The sequence below is a fragment of the Strix uralensis genome, chromosome 7 (genome assembly GCF_047716275.1).
Source record: "Strix uralensis isolate ZFMK-TIS-50842 chromosome 7, bStrUra1, whole genome shotgun sequence".
Taxonomy (NCBI): domain Eukaryota; kingdom Metazoa; phylum Chordata; class Aves; order Strigiformes; family Strigidae; genus Strix; species Strix uralensis.
In genome coordinates, this window is record NC_133978.1 from 36,086,840 (window position 1) to 36,106,676 (window position 19,837).

Consider the following 19,837-nt stretch of genomic DNA (forward strand, 5'->3'; position numbering starts at 1 on the left):
AATTTGAGTAAACACGATAGTTAGGGGCTGGAGCACATGCCTGGGAGGGAGGGCAGAGGGAAGAGGCCTTGTTCAGCCTGGAGAGGGGAAGGCTCTGGGGAGACCTAACAGCAGCCAGCCAGCACCTCCCAGGGAATTACCAGGAAAACTTAAGACTTTTTGCAGCAGTGCAGAGGCAGGAGGAGGAGAGACACTGGGTCGATGCTGAAAAGAGAGAGGGTTGAGCTTTTTGAGGGCCACAAAAAGGATCAGAGGGATGGAGCACCTCTCCTGTGAAGAAGGGGGTTGTTTAGCCTGGAGAAGAGGCGGCTCCAGGGAGACCTTAGTGTGGCCTTTCAGTACTTAAAGGGGGCTTGTAAGAAAGGTGGGGACAGGAGTAGGGCCTGTAGCAACAGGACAAGGGGCAATGGTTTTAAGCTAGAGGAGGGAAGATTCAGACTAGATATAAGGAAGAAATTTTTTACGATGAGGGTGGTGAAACACTGGAACAGGTTTCCCAGAGAGGTGGTAGATGTCCCATCCAAGGAAACATTCAAGGCCAGGATGGACAGGGCTTTGGGCAACCTGATCTAGTTGAAGATGTCCCTGCTCATGGTCTAGGTGACCTTCAGAGGTCCCTTCCAACCCAAACTATTCTCTGAGTCCAGAATTTTTCAGTCTGGGAGCAGTCAAGCAGTGGACGAGGTTGCCCAGAGAGGCGGTGTAGCCTCCATCCTTGGAGGTTTTCAAGACCACGCTGGAGAGATGTGCTTCTGAGCAACAGAGTAATTTCCCAGCCAGAGGTGAAGTGAGCTCCTGGGGTCCCTTTTAAGAGGAATGACCCTGTGACACAGAACGTAAGGACAGCAAGAGGCAGCTGAACAGCAGCAACACCCCCTACTCCAGGTAGCCAGTACGCACTGTTACAGGATAGCTGCCGCCCTCTAGTTCCATCCTTTGTAGGACTGTACAACAAACAATACAGTAGTTTTTTGGCTTAGAAAACACTCTAGAGGAATTCTGACTTAACAAGCAGTGACAGGACAAGCTCCAAAGACACAAAAATCTGACCCCCAGAAGATGACTGTGAGAGCAAGTTTTTCCTGAGAAGCCTACCAGTATTGGGTAACTCAGAGGGCAGGAAAAGGACAAGAGGACGATTACAACTTTTGTTCACAAACACTAAAATGAAACCAGGTTTCTCAGGAAGAAACTACCGCAAGTTTTCTCACATTCTCCTTCAGCCAGTACAGGAACAGGTACACGTACAAAAGGAGTTGTTTACAGCTGTTCTGCATTAACGTACATTGCAGGAAGTTACTAAAATCAAGACGCTGTAGCAGCTAATTCCTTAAGTTGTTTATTTATCATTGAAGAAACACACAGCAGCAAGTTCTGTGTTGGCTTCAGTATGACCAGATAGTTAATCGTTGTTACCACACCCCAAAATTGAAGTCAACACAGCCATTACTACAAATCACTTTTTTGGAAAGGGAAAGAATTGACCCTGAAGACAAAGAATGGGGGAAAAATTCAACAATTTCTCCAAAACCACACATTTTAAATATGACAATATTTATAAATCCTTGAAAGGCATGAATTATCCAGTAATGGAAAAAGCAGTTGTGATATTGGCAACAGAAAATACATAGCCATATGCTTACCAAAACACTGAAATTGTAAAAGCTTGAAGTTTTGTGGTTGTACACCGCAGCAGTATACATTACTGGAACGATGACTGCAAAATGGCCTCAGAGGCGTTGTGTATTCAAGTAAATCTACAGAAAATACCCCAGTGTAGCTAATGCTCGTTATGTTTATTGTATTTAATCCAAATTTAAACAACTTGCTGAATTCAGATAGTGATAAAATACGTCTCAGAAACAGCCTGCCCTCAAAGATACCTATGTAAAAGAGGGCTTTTATATTTTTTCGGCTAATTATGGAAATGGATTTCGCTCTGCTTTTTCAATAATTCTACTGTGTGAACAGAGGTGTTTTCAGATGCATGTTCTGTGACGATAATACCCCATTCCAAATTAAGAAAGACTAAAAATAAAAAGGTCAGCCTGTTTTGGTGCAAGATAGAAGCATTACTCAAGACAGCTGTTGGGCTTGCTTCTTTTTATTTTAGCAACAAATGACCCATGAAATAAGCATCATTTTGAAATTTCAAAAACTGGCATTCAATTTCCAACCTTCTGCTGTGAGTTTTGTGCATGATCAATCTATATGAGTAAGTAATTCAAGCTCATGCTTTCATGTTACCTCAAAACATTTGTTAAAGAATTCCAATTCAGAATGTTTATAAGCACAAATATAATCCATGGATTCGATCAAATCAAAGCTAAAACATTGGTTAAACTCTGTGATTTTCACTTAACGTCGTACAGTGGTCCACCCTTCTTCATCTGTCTCATTTTTAGTACGGCGAAGGGGCTCACGCTCCTTTTCTGTTTTCCAGGAACCTTTCTCCTTCTCCCCATCTCTTTCTCGATCTTTTGATGCTGGTGGGGGAGCAGAAGCTGGAGGAGCAGCAGGAGCAGGAGCTGATCGCCGAACTGTTTCACGTTCTTCTCCACGTTCTTCCCTCCTATCATCTGCACGCCGCCATGAGCTCGCTACAAATACAGAAAGACAATGAAACAACCTTTGTCATGCTCCACCAGCAGCCTGCAAGAGTTTAAACAAATACGCCCTGTACAGTCTGATTTACTGATTGTCAACCTTGCCAAGAGGTAATACGATGATGACAGGCAAACAGTTTAATTTCATAGTGAAGTAACAGAACTACTCAAGCCTCTTTTCAGTTTTGGGATCACTGTAAGCAACCCAAGTGTCATCTTTAAAACACAATAACTGCAGTAAGAATGTTCTATTGATGTACATGACTTTATGATGTAAAAATATATTCTTATATTATTATCAGAATTAAATGCACAGAAGTGTCTCCTTAGAAACTACTGAACCCTGAAAACAGAAAAATCCTGACTTAAAAACACTTGTGGAAAATGTTTAGGTGTTCACTGTCTCAGAAAACAGCAAATTACTCTTCAGCCTACTGAAATCAGGGTATAAACAGCAACAATTACATGGCTCCGCTGGGATCAGCACTCACCATCCTTTACTGTATGTAGAATTGTTCATTCCCACCAAAAGGTTGTTAAGAACTCTACCCCAGCTATGTGTGAACAAAGCTCTGTCAGATACCAAACCAGTCAAATACCAAAACTTCTTGATGCGTTACATAAATAATTTTTTTTTTTTTTTTTCCAAAAAATCCCCACATTTGAGAACCCTCAGCCTTTCTGCCAGCTGAAGTCCTGTATGACATGTTCTGCCTTCGGGACAGAGACCAAATGAGGTTCTGAACGTGAGAATGCCAAAATGGGAAGATGTGGTATCTCAGGCTACATGTATTTGCTGGTGCTGTATTTTTAAAACACGGCAAAGGATTAGTACATCATTAAAGCAGGTTAATGTATGCAATTAAAATAGGTCATTCATCAAAATCAGTACCATTAGTAGTGTGAAACCCATAAGGCCTTGTTTGGAAATACTTCCCTTGTATTTTAATGGTTTTAAGAAATGAGCCAGAAATTACTTTCTGGGACGTCTATCTTGATAATTTAAGTAGAAGAATTTCAGTCACCCTGAACATAATCCTACTATGAAAACTGCATATTTAAAATGTTGTCCTTCTACTGCAGATGTGAAATGCTACTATGAGCACAACTAAAAAAAGTCAAGATTCAAGGAAGAATTCTCAATTTCACTAAAACTTCTTTCTATTACTTTGCTTATGCAAAGGGAGTTGAATTAGCTGAAAATACAACTTATTCCCATTTTCCCACATCCTAGCACTGTCAGAGTAACTTGAAGGCCCTTATAATGAATGTAAACCTTGAGGAACACTAAAATAAACATACGTTCTTCCCGGTCAGATCGGAGTGGCGGTCCTCTTCTGAGGGGTGGATCTCTGTCATCAGTACGTCGATCTCTCATGTCACGACCACCTCTGTCCCATTCTTCACGACGACTTGAATCTCTCCAGCTAGAATTTTCCTCAGCTGGTCCTCTTCTCCAACCAGCATCATCCCTTTAGCCATTCAAAATGTAAAATAAGACTAAATGTTAGTATTTTACCTTTGCTATGGAAAGAAGCAGTAAATCACAACACAGATATTTTCAGGCCCTGTGGGTCTCTATTTAACGTACTGACATACTTAAAAACCTTTTCTGCTTTTCTGGAGCCTAACATGAAATTCTCTTGATAACAGGTTAAAAAAAAAAAAGCAGTAAAGCATTTTGGAATTCCTTCTGTAAACAGTTCATGTCCTCTTAAAAATAACAAACCAAAAAGGCCCCAAAATGCCACTATCCATTTACTCCCTTAAAGTGCTTAATTTCATACAAACCAACCACTGTTCCTTTCACTCTGCAATGTCATATTATTTATCATCAGGGCACTTCCCCCCCCCCCAACAGAAACATTCTAGAAGTATTTAAACAGAGAAGCCAAACCTGGGACGCCTGAAGCGATCATCTCGATCAAAATCTCTCTCTCTGTCAAACTCACGATCCTTTTCATTTTCATCACGTTCTTTGTCTCTATCCCATTCACGGTCTCCTGGAGGTCTGGAGTCGCGGGGAGGCCCCCAACTGTCCTCACGAGCCTTTTCTCGTTCTCTCCATCCCCCTACAAGTAAGAAACACAGTCAAAGGAATTTGTGACTGACCTCTGATCTCTCTGTAGACAAAGAATCCTTTACTTCACTCACAGAAACTGGTTCTTCAAGTTTTGATCCCTGAGGATCCAACTCCAGATGCTTGTAAAAAGCGTGCATATTGAGTGGGAGCCATAGACAAAACACTGTAGAAACTGCTTAACAGAAAGACAGCGATATATACCTCATCTATCAGGGCTGCCTGTAACAGTTCAGCAGAGCTGATTACACCTTGCAGTTTTCAGTCAGAAACCACAAACTCCTCAAGGGTCTTGTGCAAAACAAGTGCAGGAGGAAGTAAAGGGTAGCTTAGACAGCAGGTTCCTTTGTGAAAATCTACAAGTGAGATTTTAGGCGAACAAATCTTTTAAGAACTTACTTTAAAGCACTACTTTAAAATATGACTGTCATCTATCATCTACTTACACAGTGCCTCCTGCAGTATCATTCAGTTATTTATGAATGGGAGCTCTTTATTATGCAGCCTGCTTTGTCTTTAAATAGGAAAGAGGAGAAAGCTATTGGAGTGCGAATTTTGAGATTTACAGTAACTTTTCTACAGGTTTGGATTACAGAATTAATGTCTGTAAAAGCTGATGTGGCACCTGTGAATACATAAATCTGAATAAGAACAACCAGGAAATCAAAATAATACCTACCATTTAAACATCATCAACAGTTCTGAAAAGAATCAGAAACAGTTGTTCTAGTCACCATCAACAAGACATAAGACTAGAAATAAACTATACAAGAATAGGGTAATTCAGACTGTAAGGGACCTCAGGTCATCTAGTCCAAACTCCTGCTCAAAGCAGGACTTTCAAGAAAGGTAGACATAAAAGCAAAAAAGGAATGGTAAAAACAGGAATACCTTTGTACACATCAAAACCAGTCCCACTTGAACGCTGTATCAAAATCCTCCTCAGACATATAGAGGGGGCAGGGAAAGAGCCCAAGGTGTGCTAACCTACTTGGAATGTTTATTTCCCACCAGAGCACTCAACTTACATAGTTTGGTTTTGCCCATGGGTAAATTACCAGCATTACTACATGACCTTTAGCTATCTTCCAGGCAAGCAACCAACACTGCTGCATTTTTTTTTTTTTAATTCAACCAAATTAAAAGTTTTAATTATACAAAGTAAAGGAGTGTCCACATTAGCCAAATTAATCCAGACATTTTCAGAGTTGATTCTCCCATCTCTGGCACCAAGTACATTACAACCATTATCTACCAGGTTAACACACGCTTTGGAGGGAAGATCATTATATTATTCTATTTTACCTGGTTTACCAAACGGTCTCCAAGGACCCGGCCTTGAATCATCACCGCTACGCCACGGACCCCTGTCATCATCTCGCCTGGAGAGCCTGTCATCATCTGCGCTGCGCCACGGTCCCCGGTCATCATCACGCCTAGACATCCTGTCATCATCCAGCCCCCGCCTGGGACCCCTGTCGTCATCTGCAGCACGCCAGCTGCCCCGGTCGTCATCCAGCCCGCGCCTGGGTGGCCTGTCATCATCCAAAGCCCGTCTGGGCGGCCTGTCGTCGTCCAGCCCACGCCTGGGTCCTCTGTCGTCATCTGCTGCACGCCAACTGCCTCTGTCATCGTCCAAGCCGCGCCTGGGTGGTCTGTCATCATCCAAAGTACGTCTGGGTGGCCTGTCGTCGTCTAAAGCACGTCTGGGTGGCCTGTCGTCGTCTAAAGCACGTCTGGGACCCCTGTCATCATCTGCAGCCCGCCAGCTTCCTCTGTCATCATCCAAACCACGCCTGGGCGGCCTGTCCTCATCCAACCCACGTCTGGGCGGCCTGTCCTCATCCCCTTCGCGCCTCGGTGGCCTGTCCTCATCTCCTTCGCGCCTCGGTGGCCTGTCCTCCGTTGATTCCATAGAAGGACGTTCCTTTTCTTCTGCAGCACCACGTCGGGGCAGATCATCCCCGCGTCGGGGCAAATCATCCCCGCGTCGGAAAGGTCTTTCATCATCTCTTGCTTCTCCTCGACGCCAATCTCTATAAAACCACAAGGAATGAGCAAAAAGTAGAAGTTGACATCCAGGAAAGCTTTACACATTCAATCGACAGCTCCAAACCCCTCAAGGCCATTTCTGAATGCATCCACTTGATGTGTGGTTGCAAACACGTTTACAGAGCTTGCAGTTTTCAAATGCACCTTCTAATCGCCTTCACTGCTCTGGGAAAGTGGTGGGTCACCATCCCTACAGCTTCAGTAAAGACTGAACAGTTTATCATCTCCTTCAAAACTACAGTTCAAAGGGGATAACTACAGTCCCCTGTCAGTTATCTGCTGCAACACAACAGAGAAGAGGTTTGGCTTCTGCACCAACCCTAATCTGACAAACTCAAGCTAAGTCTCAAAGAACCAGTATTAAAACCCCACAACCATCAAGTAAGTACCCCTTCTTCTTCATGCACATGCCAACCCTACAATCCGATTCCCATTTTCATATGCTTTGGCACAGCTCCAGCCCAACAGATGGGCAATACTTTCACTGACAAGCATCCACAACTGGATACAGCAGGACAATGTAGTAAACTTGTGACAATCTGCTGCTGCTGCCTGAGAGCAAGCAGGGTGCACCAGGCTCTGGCAGGCTGTCAGTGCTTGCACCAGACTCTCCTTACTAGGATGTACGTGGGAAGTAAAGAACTGGTGATAATCTTCCCTGGGCTATTGACTCATCAAGTTCATCTCTGAAATATAATTGGGTTTTTAATACTGAAAAGATCACACACTGTTGAACAACCCTTAGAGCCTTCCACTCTTGTCACTTCTCTGGACACACCCTTTAGTTCAATATCTACAGATTTTACACATACACTTAGACCATAAACCTTGGCTTTGTCACCAGATTAATTTATTTCAGAAAATTAACCTTCCTAAGCTAGTTCCTCAGAAATAAAAAGAAACAAGGAATAGAGATGCACTGGCATCTGCTTCTTGACAAGAGAAGAGAAGCTGCACTGGGGTTGAATCTCATGGATTCAAAAAATAAAATCAAAACCAAACCAAAACAAAAAAACCTTACAGGTTTAGAAATCCACTATGCTACTAAAATGTAAACAAAAGAACAGCAACAACTTGCAATAAAACAGCAAATGTAGGACTCCAAGAGGTGAGAACAAAGAGGCAACAGTGTGACAACTGTGCATCTCAAGAATTTTGAGGAATTGTGAGCAGCCCATTTCCTAGTTTTGGAAGAATAATAGCAAATGCAATTACCATTGAGCTGTGAGAGAAAAATAAGACATGGAAATTGTTAACTTCCATTTAGACTCAAATTGGATAATCTTCTCCTTTGAAAAATCTGATTATTTTGACATAAAAGACATGTAGAGAAACCATTATAAAGTTCACCAAATGAACAAGTATTTAATTAATTCATACTTAGGTACTCTTTCAGGGTTTTAGGATTTTTAAATCTATTTTTAAAGTATTACTACTCTAATTTTTAAACTATTAGTTGCAGGTGAAATTATGCCTCTGTTTCCACATTTTTTTCTTGTTTGACAACTTTAGTATTCCTATTTCAGCTTTTGTCCTTCCTTCCCTCTTAGAAATCCTACTCCCACTTTAAAAGTTTACTGAAATTAAGAGGCAAACAGTATCTGATAAATTAATAAGAACAGAGGGATGCATGAATATTAAGAATATTATTGAATGGCAGTCACTGGTAGTCATGCAATCCAGTTTCTATTACAGAATCCATTTTTCAATACCTCTAAAAACCCTACACACAGATCTATGAGAGCTGCAAGTATGCAGACAGCTTTACCAAATAAAGCAGAAATTTGCTGGCAAAGTTCACACTGTAGTGTCTACCACTGTTACAGGTTTCTAACTTTTTTTTTGCTTGTCTTAACTCAGGCACAAACAGCACAGACATAAACTAGAGGTCAACTCCCCTTTTCCATACATTTTGGCTCTCAGATTTCTTGACCAGAAGCACATACGGGTTTGCTGATCCTTTGGGACAGCAATCTGTGGCAGCAGCAACTCTAATGAGCTGTGCCAAGTGTGACAGCCGGCAGCACTGCCCCACCACTTTTCGTGAATACCAGGTCTGTATTAGTTGCCATTTCACTGTTTCAATGAGCAAGTGCCCAGTTCCTGAGAGCATTTTATGGGTTTTCTGTGATCTAGAGAAAGAACAAGAGGTACCACCATAAAATTACTTTTTCTACTAAATCAACTGGCTTTTAATTTAACTCCTACATAGAACTTCTATGTTAACCTCTTTTTCCAGCAATCACAATATTTGTAATATTTTTTTTGTATCAGAAAACTTCATTCTCTTCCTTATAAGATTACATCATTAGTTTTATTTTCCTCTTGTTTCTTACAGTAACTACCTTTCTTGCACAGTGAAGTACAGAAAGCAAATACAGTCTAGTTGTTAACTCATAACAAAGCCACTAGCAGTCCAAGAGACAGACAGCCCTTCCTGGACTCTTTTACCTTTCTGTAAAATCTGTTTTTTCTTGTAACTGGAACCATGGTATGGAAGAGACTGAGAACATCACCTGGACTCCAGCACTCTGGGGACTGCTGCATAGTACAAGTGGTTGCTCTGTGGCTGTAAGGGCCTATGTACCAATATGGCATGTACACCACGACTGTGCCATTTCCATAAGAAACTGTCTGAGAATCAAATTTTATAGCTCCTCTCCTTGTACTAGCATCCTTAAGGACTTTTTAATGCATATATCCAATAACTGTACTTACAACTAGATACATGCTGCAAATTAAATCTGATGGTCTGTCCTCTATGTTAGTGCCTTTATCACTCGATTCAGAAATACAGTTTGGAATTACTTTACTCACAGTTAGGTTTGCACTGCTGTCTTGGTATCCAACACATTTTCCCTTTAGAGTTAAAATCCAACTGAAGGTAGACTAAGGGCTACTAAAGAATGCAGAATTACACCTTTCTTCTGCAATTATGTCTGAGCATCACTGCTTCTACTTTGCTATTTCCTAGTTCAGCAAAAAGAAAATCATTGAGAAACACTGCTTTACTTAAAATTCCATAGATATTAATTTTGACTGCTATCAGTATTTCCTTTTAGTATTCCTCAGTATATTCCTTTTAGCAAAAGAAGGAAATTTTTACCAAACATGCTACATAATAATTCAAAATATACCTAATTTTAACTCCTTAGCAGTCACTGAGCTCAATTACTACAAAAGTTGAATGATAAATGACTAAGACAACACTTATGCAGAAAAACTCTATAAGGATTAAAAAATGAATATGGGTCACCTGTATCATTCTGTGTGTGGGGAAAAAAAAAAATCACATTGAAGCATATAAACAGATGCATTAAACGCTTCTGCAATATGTTAATACTTAAAGGCTTCACCCAGGAGTTTCATCCAATTTTTGATTTTGCAATACAGGAGAAAGTGGATCACTACCAAGCATGACAACATAGCTTTTAAGGAAAGACTGAAAGACTATTTTTTTAATCAAGAAATCACACTCTTCCAATATGTTAGAAGAAATTACTAGAGAGAGAAAGAGTAAATTAATTTGCTTCCGCTGGAGTCAGAGTTAGCTGTAACGGATTTACATTGCTGCACTGGAAATTAAGGCTAGACATTTATAAAAAAAAAAATCTATCTACCTGGAAGGCTAATTAAGCACTAAAACATACTGCCAATTGGAACAAGCAGCGGTATCTCCATGGGCACAGGCTTCTAAGAACAACTAGACGTGCACCATCAGAAATACGTTAGGTACAACTCATCCTGTTGTGTAGCAGAGGGATGGACAAGCATTAAAGATCTTGTTTGCTACACCTGTATAAACAGTCTTCATTATTAATGAACATATCCAAACCCCCTAAAATATACAGATGTGAACAAGCGGGGTTTTTTTAAAAAGGTGACAAGTACCTTCAGAATATTCTTCCTTCAGAAATCCTTCCTTCTCTGTTCAATACAGTCTTTCAGAACTTTTAGATTATAGCACATATTTTCTGCTCTGTGACTCACTCTGGGACCTGAATAGTTTAAGACTCTGAATTTTGACTTTACTATTCTTATACATTACTGTCAATTTTCTAAATGGAAAATCTCAGTTTTATCATCCAGGAACCCTGCATTTGCTTGTCATCCTTCCCCACTCTGTATTTATACCACTGACACCAATGTTTGAGTGGGACAGAAATTTTTAATTTAAAAAAGAAAACAAGCAAGTTGTTTATCACATGCAGAAAGGTGTCTGCTAGCTTTCACATATCTAAGATAAATAAAACAGGAATGTTATCTGAATGCAGTTCCAAGATAAAGCCTCTCATTTTGAGATCCTTACAAAGCAATTTTTTTAATACAAGGCAACTTTCAGAGATGTAGAGGCATGAGATAATATTCAGTTAGTGCAGCTTTAGCAGTAGCAACAAAAAGGGAGCCTGCATCTTTTGAGTCCAGTACAACTGGTGCTTAGTAACCCAATGATTACCTTTCCACTGGTGCTCGTCGCCACTCAGATTCTGCCTCACCACCTCTTCTCCAGGAGCTTTCAGACTCCCTATCACCCCAACGAGATTCCTATGTGTCAAAAGAAATTAGGAACATTCTCTCTGAATACTTTAAAATTAACATTTTCACATATAATTTACTCCTTTCAGAGCGTATCATTAAAAACTCCCTTGTTACACTGTAGAGAATACTGAACTATCAAGAGTTTGAATAATTTAAGTATGGTCTTAACTGAGTAACTTTACCGTTTCTGACACAGTTTAAAAACCAGTATGGTTCCCTCTGTGCCACATACTTTACTAGTAGGGTAGGGTATATGCAAATACACTAACAAGTGTATGAACAACAGCTACAGCGAGCCATAGCTAACACCTGTTAACACAAAAAAGAGGTTCTAACAGTTTCACTTTCCTGGTGTTTAATGACAGTAGGAATGAAATCAAAGAATTATTTGCTTTGGTGCTTTCTAATCAGATCATAAGATGTAACTGAATAAACTGAAAGCTCTCTGTAGCAGTGACCATTTTGTTCTGAGTACCTCAATGCACAGAACAGATGAGGTATCTGTGATTCACACAGGTTGCTTAGATGCAGGGCAGAACAATAATTTAATTTTTTTAAATAAAGGTAAATGTCTCTTCCCTTTGCTGGACAAAGACAAACCATTTACACTATTTTTAACATAGTTTATTCCTTAATTCCACCACAAGAAGCCAATTAGGTAAACCATATAAAATACCCAATTTCACATTATCAACCAACCTCTTTACAAAAGGGTATTCCGGTTTTAAACCGCTCCTTGAAAAGTGTTTTTATTTGTCAAAGTCTACACTTCACTATGGGGAATACACAGGTTGGGCAAGATCTCACAGATCCACTATTCTGTGATTGTGATGATTATTTACCAGATAGACTATCAAAACAATTTATACAAGCTCTGATCACTTATCTTCATAGTGTTACTCAACAAAGCATGCATTAAATAAAGACAACGGCTATGCTGGATGAAATTTAAAACTAGTTCTCTTATCGATAACTTCTGAAAAAGTAGGAGCGTAGGTTTGTGGTATTCAGTCACATTCTTCTAAATCATTAAACATTTATTTGCAAATAACTTTTGGTTTGTTTCCTGTTGGATTGGAGTAATGATCTTCCCCAATACTTAGATTTGTAAGTAGGAAGTTGCACACACCTCTTGTTTTTATGTTTTATGTTACTGCATATTTCTTATAAAATATAAGTCTATGCTTCTATGTTCAGTCTGGGATTTTCCTTCAGTATCTACTCTAATGCCTGATTTTGGCATGAGTCACTATACTTGCTTCCAATATAGCTTTCCTTCTTTTGCATTAAAGAAAATTTTATTCAGTGTTCTTTTTAGTCTTTATTAGTTTAGTTTGTAAACAGCTTGGATCTTAGTAGTTTCTTTGTTGACTTTATTACTAAACTACATATTCCAGATCCTGACAGTGAGCTGAAACTAAGTGACAATAACTTCACTATTAAATTAGCCAGTTATGCCACAACTTCAAAAAAAAAAATCTTAACCTACTATTTTGCAATGCTACCGTCTTCCAAATGATACACAGAAGAAGGAGCAGTCAGAACGAAAACAAACCTGCAGGTATTACCTACCTTTCTTGAAAAGGGGTCATCCAGACCTCTCCTTTCTTCTTCTCGACGACGCTCTCTTTCTTCTATCTCCATTTCTCTTTGACGTTTTTTCTTCTCCAGTTCTTCCAGTTTTTTGACACGTTCCTGGTATTCACGCTGTTCCTGCTCACGTTTCTCACGCTCAATGCGTTCCTTTTCCTCACGCTCTGCAGAGTTGGAAACATAAATAGAACATATTACCAATATAAATTCCATTACTTTGCTGTAATCCACAGAAGGGTTACAAAATACAATCTCCCCTTTTGACTCCTTATTACAAAAAAAAAAAATCCAAGCATTTCACAAGATGCCTTTAACTAACCACAGAACCTGTTTTCTAGAAGAATCCTAACTCAATAGGAAAAGGAACCCTGATACATCCATTAATGTGACATCTTGAACAACACCTAGCAAGAAAGGTAAGAAAACGTTATGTTAATTTGATGTACAGACCACAAATGAGCCAGCTAAAATACTGGTAACTACTCTCAAGCATAGTAGAGGATCCCTTCCTTAGAAAAGGTCAAACAGCTAGCAGTGTCAGAAATTTGATATTCAGGACTGCTTGCTTCTTTGTTTGTTTGGTTTTTAAGTACTGCACAATTATGAACTCTGGTACATAAAAATCTTCCTCCACCAAGTGACAAGTAGGACACAAATTTACGTTACAGGATGCCTAGCACCTCTTCCTCCTCTAAAGCCTTGAAGCAGGCTACCAGAAAATGCAATTCACAAAGAAAAGTGAGTCGCTTACAATTTTTGAGTTCCTCATCTGACACCAACATTCCTTTTCTAGTCTCTTTAAGATGTGCACAAACAAGTGGCCAGAACTCGAAGTAAACAACTAAAATCAAAGACTCAATTCTTCATTAGCCTCCCTTATTTTATCTCCTCCATCTGGGAGGAGGGGAGGGCAGGAAGCATTCATTTGCTTTCATTTTCCCTTCTTCCTCCAAAGCTTTACTTTCATCTCTATGCTGCACGCCTAAGCATTCAGAAGGTGCATTAGGTAAAATGTGAAGGTACAGTATCTACCAGCAATGAACACAGTCTTCACCGCTGACTGAAAGTGAAAAGACTTCCTCCAGTATCATGAAACAGGGAAGCCAGAAGTTTGCTGCGTACAAACCCGGAATGGGTCAAGGACGCAAAGGATAAAATAATCACAGTCTCGATTATACCTTTAAGCAGCTGTTCTTCTCGTAATCTTTGTTCTTCTTCCTCCTTTTCTCTGTAATAAGTAATGCGCCTCTCTTCTTTGCGTTGTTTCTTGCGTTCCTCCAAACGATTACGCCTCTCTTCTGCTAACCGTTCCTGGAACTGCTTGAGTTTATCCTGAAATACAAAGAATACACATGAAAACACCAGAACTGTAATGTTTAAGAGCCAGACAGTTACACAAATTGCTAAATAAAGCTGCTCAGAAATACAAACCAACCGCAACATATTAACTTTGCCCCACTGAAAAACAACTACCTGTTTGCCATTTCAACGTATTCTGCAATTGATTTTGTATAAGGGAACATATTCCTACTTAGGAGGAAGACAATCACCATGCACAATTTTAGTCCTTCACCTGCTTTTTCAGAAAAGGAATTACCTGAACAATAATCTACCTGTCCTAAAATACATTACCTAAAGTTACCTATATTGTTACAAAGAATCATCTGCAGTTTCTTAATTTAACATAATACCTCTTTTGCCTTTTTTTTTTTTTAAACAGTTATTACTGCAACATACCCAAATAATCAAAGCTATGAACAGCTTCAGCAAATGTAGAATTTTAAAAATGTAGAGCAAGAAACAAAGGCACAATTTTTCCCTGCCCTCATGGTCCAATTTGTTATTAAATTTTCCAAACATAAAACATAACTGGAAGAATTCTTGAACTGTCAAAATAATTTCCAGATTCAAACAGAAAGATTAAAAAAAAATAGACAAGTATTTCTATTTCTCAGCTTCAATATTATTGTCAGTATTACTCCATCACCACAGTAAGTCCAAGCACTTGTACAGATACAGATGGCTGCTCATATGCTACCCAATGATCTCTTTCTAACAGCTGTATAGAAATAATTTACCTTTTATTTTCCATATAAGCTATTCCAGAAGTTGTCAAAAATGGTAAGTGATAGTATCTATGAATGGGTGCACAAATTTATTTTTTAGTCAGAACAGGAAATAAAAAATTCCGTAACTCTGAGCCATTCTAGATACTCATCTGTTTCTAGTTTCCATGAAGAATCACTGGGTCAAAGTTTAGTTCCTCACTTTAGGGGAATATTTTATTACAATACCATATCTTGTGTACCTCGTAAACTGTTCGTCGTGATGCTTTGAGCCTGGCTTCAAACAAATCTCTATCCTCCAACATCCTTGAGAGTCTGTTCTTATGCTCAAGGGCTTTCTCGCGCTCCAACTGCAAAGTGGTGATCTAAAAATAGAAAATATACAAAGTATTACAAAGCAAAATCTTACTATATATTTGCATTCAATCTACCTCAGCCACTAGAAATTCTCTTTTTCTCTTTCAGATCCAAGACAGAAGATACTGCTGTCCACTAGCACAATGAAATTGCGAAGCTAACACTTCATTCTTTGTATCAACTTTTTCCCTTCTTCCCTTGGATTGAGCTGGGGGAAAAAAGTTCAAAACACACTATTTTTCATTCATTGCTAATGGATTTTATCATCTGAACAAAAAATTCTTACCCTTTCTTCTTCCTGTTGCTCCCACAGCTCCATGTCATGCACTCTTTGCTCCTCATATGCAGTCTTTATTAAAGGAATTTCTTCTAATCGCTTCGCTCTTTCAAAATAGTCAATCTAAATAAAGATAACATACCTTTAGCATGTCATAATGCAAATACCAAACCTGAAAGACTCAATCTTCAGGATCCCCAAAGAAAACCCCGATATCTGGAGACTTCTCCAACCACACTGGACCACATCAAAGGTCCAGATAAGCAAGAACCTGCCTCTACCACTGGTAACTAAGTGCACTCCTAGGCAAGGACACAAGAACAGAGGCAGGCATATATACAATGCTCTCTCAGCATCATCAATTTTCAGCTCCTGGCACTTCCTGTGTTGAAGTTTTTTTTGTATTTAGCAGGCATTTAGAGGTGGATTTCTCCTCTTGTCCTTCTGAACTCAAAGACGCTCTTCCTATACAACAACGTACTTTGGGAAGAACTCCTGCGTGTCTATGGCTCACAGCATGAGGACCCACCTTCTACCTACAAACAGTTCTGATCATGGCTCCTACCAGCTTCATTTGATGCTTCCTAGTTCACTATCCCTTGCAGTCAGTCCAAGAACAACTGTTCCCCCACCATCAGCTGTTACAGCAGGTACACTCCTAGACTGCTACCACATCCTTCCTCCACGAGTCTTTCAGACATCGGGGTACTAATTTATATAGACATTTCTTACACAGAAGCCAACCCACAGCATTGATAATTCTTGTTGGCCTCCTCTCAAACTTACAGTTCAACCATGTCCTTTTTGAGAGAGACCAGAACCGCACACAGTGCTCAAGATGCAGAACCACCAAGTTCTCACTGCTAAGAATGTTAAGTTTAGAGCTCATCATTTAATAAGTAAATCTAAAGATTGGGGAATTTTTTCTCCCCACTTTCCCTTCACAAAATATCTATGTAAACTGAACTTCATTTGAAGACTCCTCTTTTTACCCCACAGCTGCTAAGATTTCTTTTTAAAAAGCTTTTTGGAAAATCCAACTTAGTTACACCAACCAGACCATCCTCACTCCTATGTTTGTTCTGACAGCTTCAGAGAACTCCAAAAGGAAGCCCTGGCTTATAATTCTTCTATAGAAGTTGTGCTGTCCATTCCAGGTAGATCATATTTACCCAGGTGACTACTAATTCTACTGTTTAATTTTCTGCTACTTTGCCCAGTATGAGCATGAGGTTTACAAGCCTGCAGCATAAAAGATCCTCACTGGAACCTTTTTAAGTAAATTAAAACTGCCTTGATACTAGAAAGTTGCGAGTGAACTATCAACTGTATCATATAACCTCTGCTTCATTCTTGAATACTGTCCGAAGTCCTGGGTGAGGTTCACCTTGACCAGGTTATATATTTTTGTTTACTACAACAACATGTTCCTCACACTTTTATAGTCACGCAAGTTTCAGGCAGACCCTATTCTGCCATCTAGAAGGGCTCTAGTAGTGGAATTTCTTCTGTTTCAGTGAGGACTACTAAAACTAATTAAATTTAGCTTCTCTGTAATGGCCTCACCTTCTGTAAGCAGGTCTGAACATTTTTGAATTACAAGTCTTCGCAGCCAAGACTCAGTTCACACACAGCTTAAGGGTCCATTTTCAAATCAACTCCATTAAGTATAGCAGATTTGTGCACCGATACTAGAAAATCAGTTTTTAAATGTTTTTAAATGGGTTTTTAACCCATTTACCTTTTTTTAGTTTCATACAATAACATTTTCAACACCAATGTTATATATGTGCGTATATTTTTATGTATCAATACAGGAGTTCACAATCACTAACTAAAGCATTGTATAGACATTGTTTTGTACCCTTCCTACTTTGTACCTTTTTCTCCTGATTCTTCAAACGTTCCTGAAGTTCCTTCTTTTCTTTTTCAAGCTGTTCAACTTGTTTAGCCATAATGAAGTCAGGATCCAATTCTTCAAGATCCTACAACCAAGCAGTTATAAATAGAAAATAAACATTTTTTCTGTTACAAATGTGGTTTGTTTATTTATTTAAGCTTCTCTGCAACCTTCCCCTTAACTTTTAAACTGATTTTCTTCAGAAACATTCTCAGTTTCTTTTCCTCTCTTCTGGGTAACTTGTATTTTATTTTTAAAAAACTCTCCAAGGCATTTGTATCTTGATTTTCAATTGAGACACAGTCCAGGTACTACAGAATTGGATCTGAAGGTCTATTTTCTATTTCAGATACTGTTCAAGCAACAAGGGGAGGGGGGAACCAAATAGCTGGACTTAATTCCTCCGGGTAAAAAAAGGTCCTATCCCAACTCAGAATTAAGGTTTACTTACTCTGTTGAGCAAATTAAAATTTAAGTGTCAAACTGTCTCATTTTTAAGAGAAACTGTTTATAAGACCAGCTACAGTATAAAACTAGTAAAGAACATGAAATTCAGGCAGCCTAACAACGTAACAGCAGAAGCATAAAAATACAACTCAAAGCTTCAATAATAAGTTGTCTACCTCAATATCAATATCTTTAAATGCTTTGGCTCCTAGTTCAGTCTTCTTAATCTGCTCCAAGCGCTCACGAACAGTCTTCTTTTTGATTTGTTCATGCTCTTGCAGGATACGTTCCTTCTCTCTTTCCTTTGCCTCCTGGCGCAGTCTCTCTTCTTCAGCTTTCCGGACTTTTTGTAATTCTGCTTCACGTTGTTCCAGTTCTTCTTTTTCACGCTGAATGTTTAAACTTTCAAGGCGCTCTTTTCTTTCCTCTATAGTCTGACGACGTGCAAGGATACGCTGATGCTCCTTCCTTGAATTTTTTAAGAAGGCGGTGACTGCCAGCTGATGTTGTTCTTCCTTCTCTTGCTGAATTTAAATTAAGAATAAGACAATGATGTATATAGCACCTCTTTAAAAAGGCAGAAAGCATAGCAAATGCTTCTCAAAGAAAACTCAAGGTTAGCTTTATTCTCCAAACCTGCCAACTGCATGGAAATACACTGTAATGGCAAATCGAATCCAAGTGGCATACAAGGTACTGTCAACTGACTAGAACCACATGCACATGGAAAAAGTTGTCTGTAAGACAATATTCTGCAACACATCTTAGTTTCACACTTTTTCCTGTCCAAAAATATTGCACACCCATATGTTACTGATATTTAAGGTTCTAACTGAAAGGGGGGTGTCAACCTTGCTTGTCTCTGCATGTATTAGCAAGTAGAGCACCACATGTCACCAAAGCCCCCTTGTTTTTAAAGTTGTGGGTTTTTTTCCAAACACACAAGAGAAAAATATCCTAATTGACACAAAGCACTATCTGTGCAATAATAAAAAACTGATGCATCAACAATTTAGGTATAAATATTGCCTATAAGACCGTTTTAATTAAATTATAAGAAGCACTAGACTTCTAGACACTAGAATATGGACTGTTCTTTAATTCTCACTGCACTGCCATTCTCCTCCAGAGTACCTATACAGTTCCTTGTAGAGATTCATGCTGCGCACATGAAGAGGTGTAACTGTGCCAGCCCATTTTAATCACCACAGCAAGCAGCAAAACCCTGCACGCCTACCAGCTCACTACACTCCCTCTGTCATGCTGCTCTTGAAATGTGAGCTAGCTCAGAGGTATTTTTAGTCATCTGTCACTTCTAGGGCATTCAACAAAAACACTGGAACACCCATACTTTGTTGCAGACCTGCAAGCATTTAAAGATAAATGGAGGTGCCAGAAACACAAAAATGAAAAGCTTTAGATGAATTTAACAATTTTGCAAATTATAACAAATTTGAAAGAAATTAAGTTTTTAAGCACCTGAAAAAAAGTGAAAAGTTTTGATCCGAATAGCAAAGGAAAAAAGGGTATCAACTTGCTCTGTAGCTTCTCTAACCAGACAGATTGGTATTAACCTTGATACTGTACTCCAATTTTACAAGTCTAATTACTAGCATTTCTGTCTTATTCAGCTAATTGTACTAACATGTCAAGCCTATTTGTCATTTCTATCTATGAATGTACAGAAAAAGCATGTTTTTTTCTTTCAAACCAACAATACGTCTAATACCAATCACTAATAAAATCTTTTTAGGGGAAAACTTTGTCATGATACAGTCCTACTTTGCGTGTTTGTATTTTAAGAACGTTACTTAGTATTTCAACCCATGTAAAGAATCTAACATTGACATCTTGCTATCAGCCTTTTTTCCATATGAAAAAAATATTTGTTTGCTATGAAATCTTTCATGAACTTAGAAC

At 39.1% G+C, this 19,837-nt stretch overlaps 1 protein-coding gene across 1 annotated transcript in view; it reads right to left on the reverse strand.

Moving 5' to 3' along the window:
- Nucleotides 1–1,323: 1,323 nt before the first annotated feature.
- EIF3A (eukaryotic translation initiation factor 3 subunit A) overlaps nucleotides 1,324–19,837 on the reverse strand; it is a 33,583-nt gene continuing 15,069 nt past the window's right edge. Inside the window, exons 12-22 of the mRNA XM_074875397.1 lie at nucleotides 18,094–18,441; nucleotides 17,451–17,555; nucleotides 15,580–15,693; nucleotides 15,179–15,301; nucleotides 14,049–14,202; nucleotides 12,850–13,034; nucleotides 11,195–11,283; nucleotides 5,992–6,722; nucleotides 4,504–4,678; nucleotides 3,909–4,078; nucleotides 1,324–2,600 (exon numbers count right to left, since the gene is read on the reverse strand). Of these exons, the coding sequence (XP_074731498.1) occupies nucleotides 2,359–2,600; nucleotides 3,909–4,078; nucleotides 4,504–4,678; nucleotides 5,992–6,722; nucleotides 11,195–11,283; nucleotides 12,850–13,034; nucleotides 14,049–14,202; nucleotides 15,179–15,301; nucleotides 15,580–15,693; nucleotides 17,451–17,555; nucleotides 18,094–18,441 (2,436 nt within the window). The 3' untranslated portion in view covers nucleotides 1,324–2,358. The remainder of the gene's footprint in view (nucleotides 2,601–3,908; nucleotides 4,079–4,503; nucleotides 4,679–5,991; nucleotides 6,723–11,194; nucleotides 11,284–12,849; nucleotides 13,035–14,048; nucleotides 14,203–15,178; nucleotides 15,302–15,579; nucleotides 15,694–17,450; nucleotides 17,556–18,093; nucleotides 18,442–19,837) is intronic.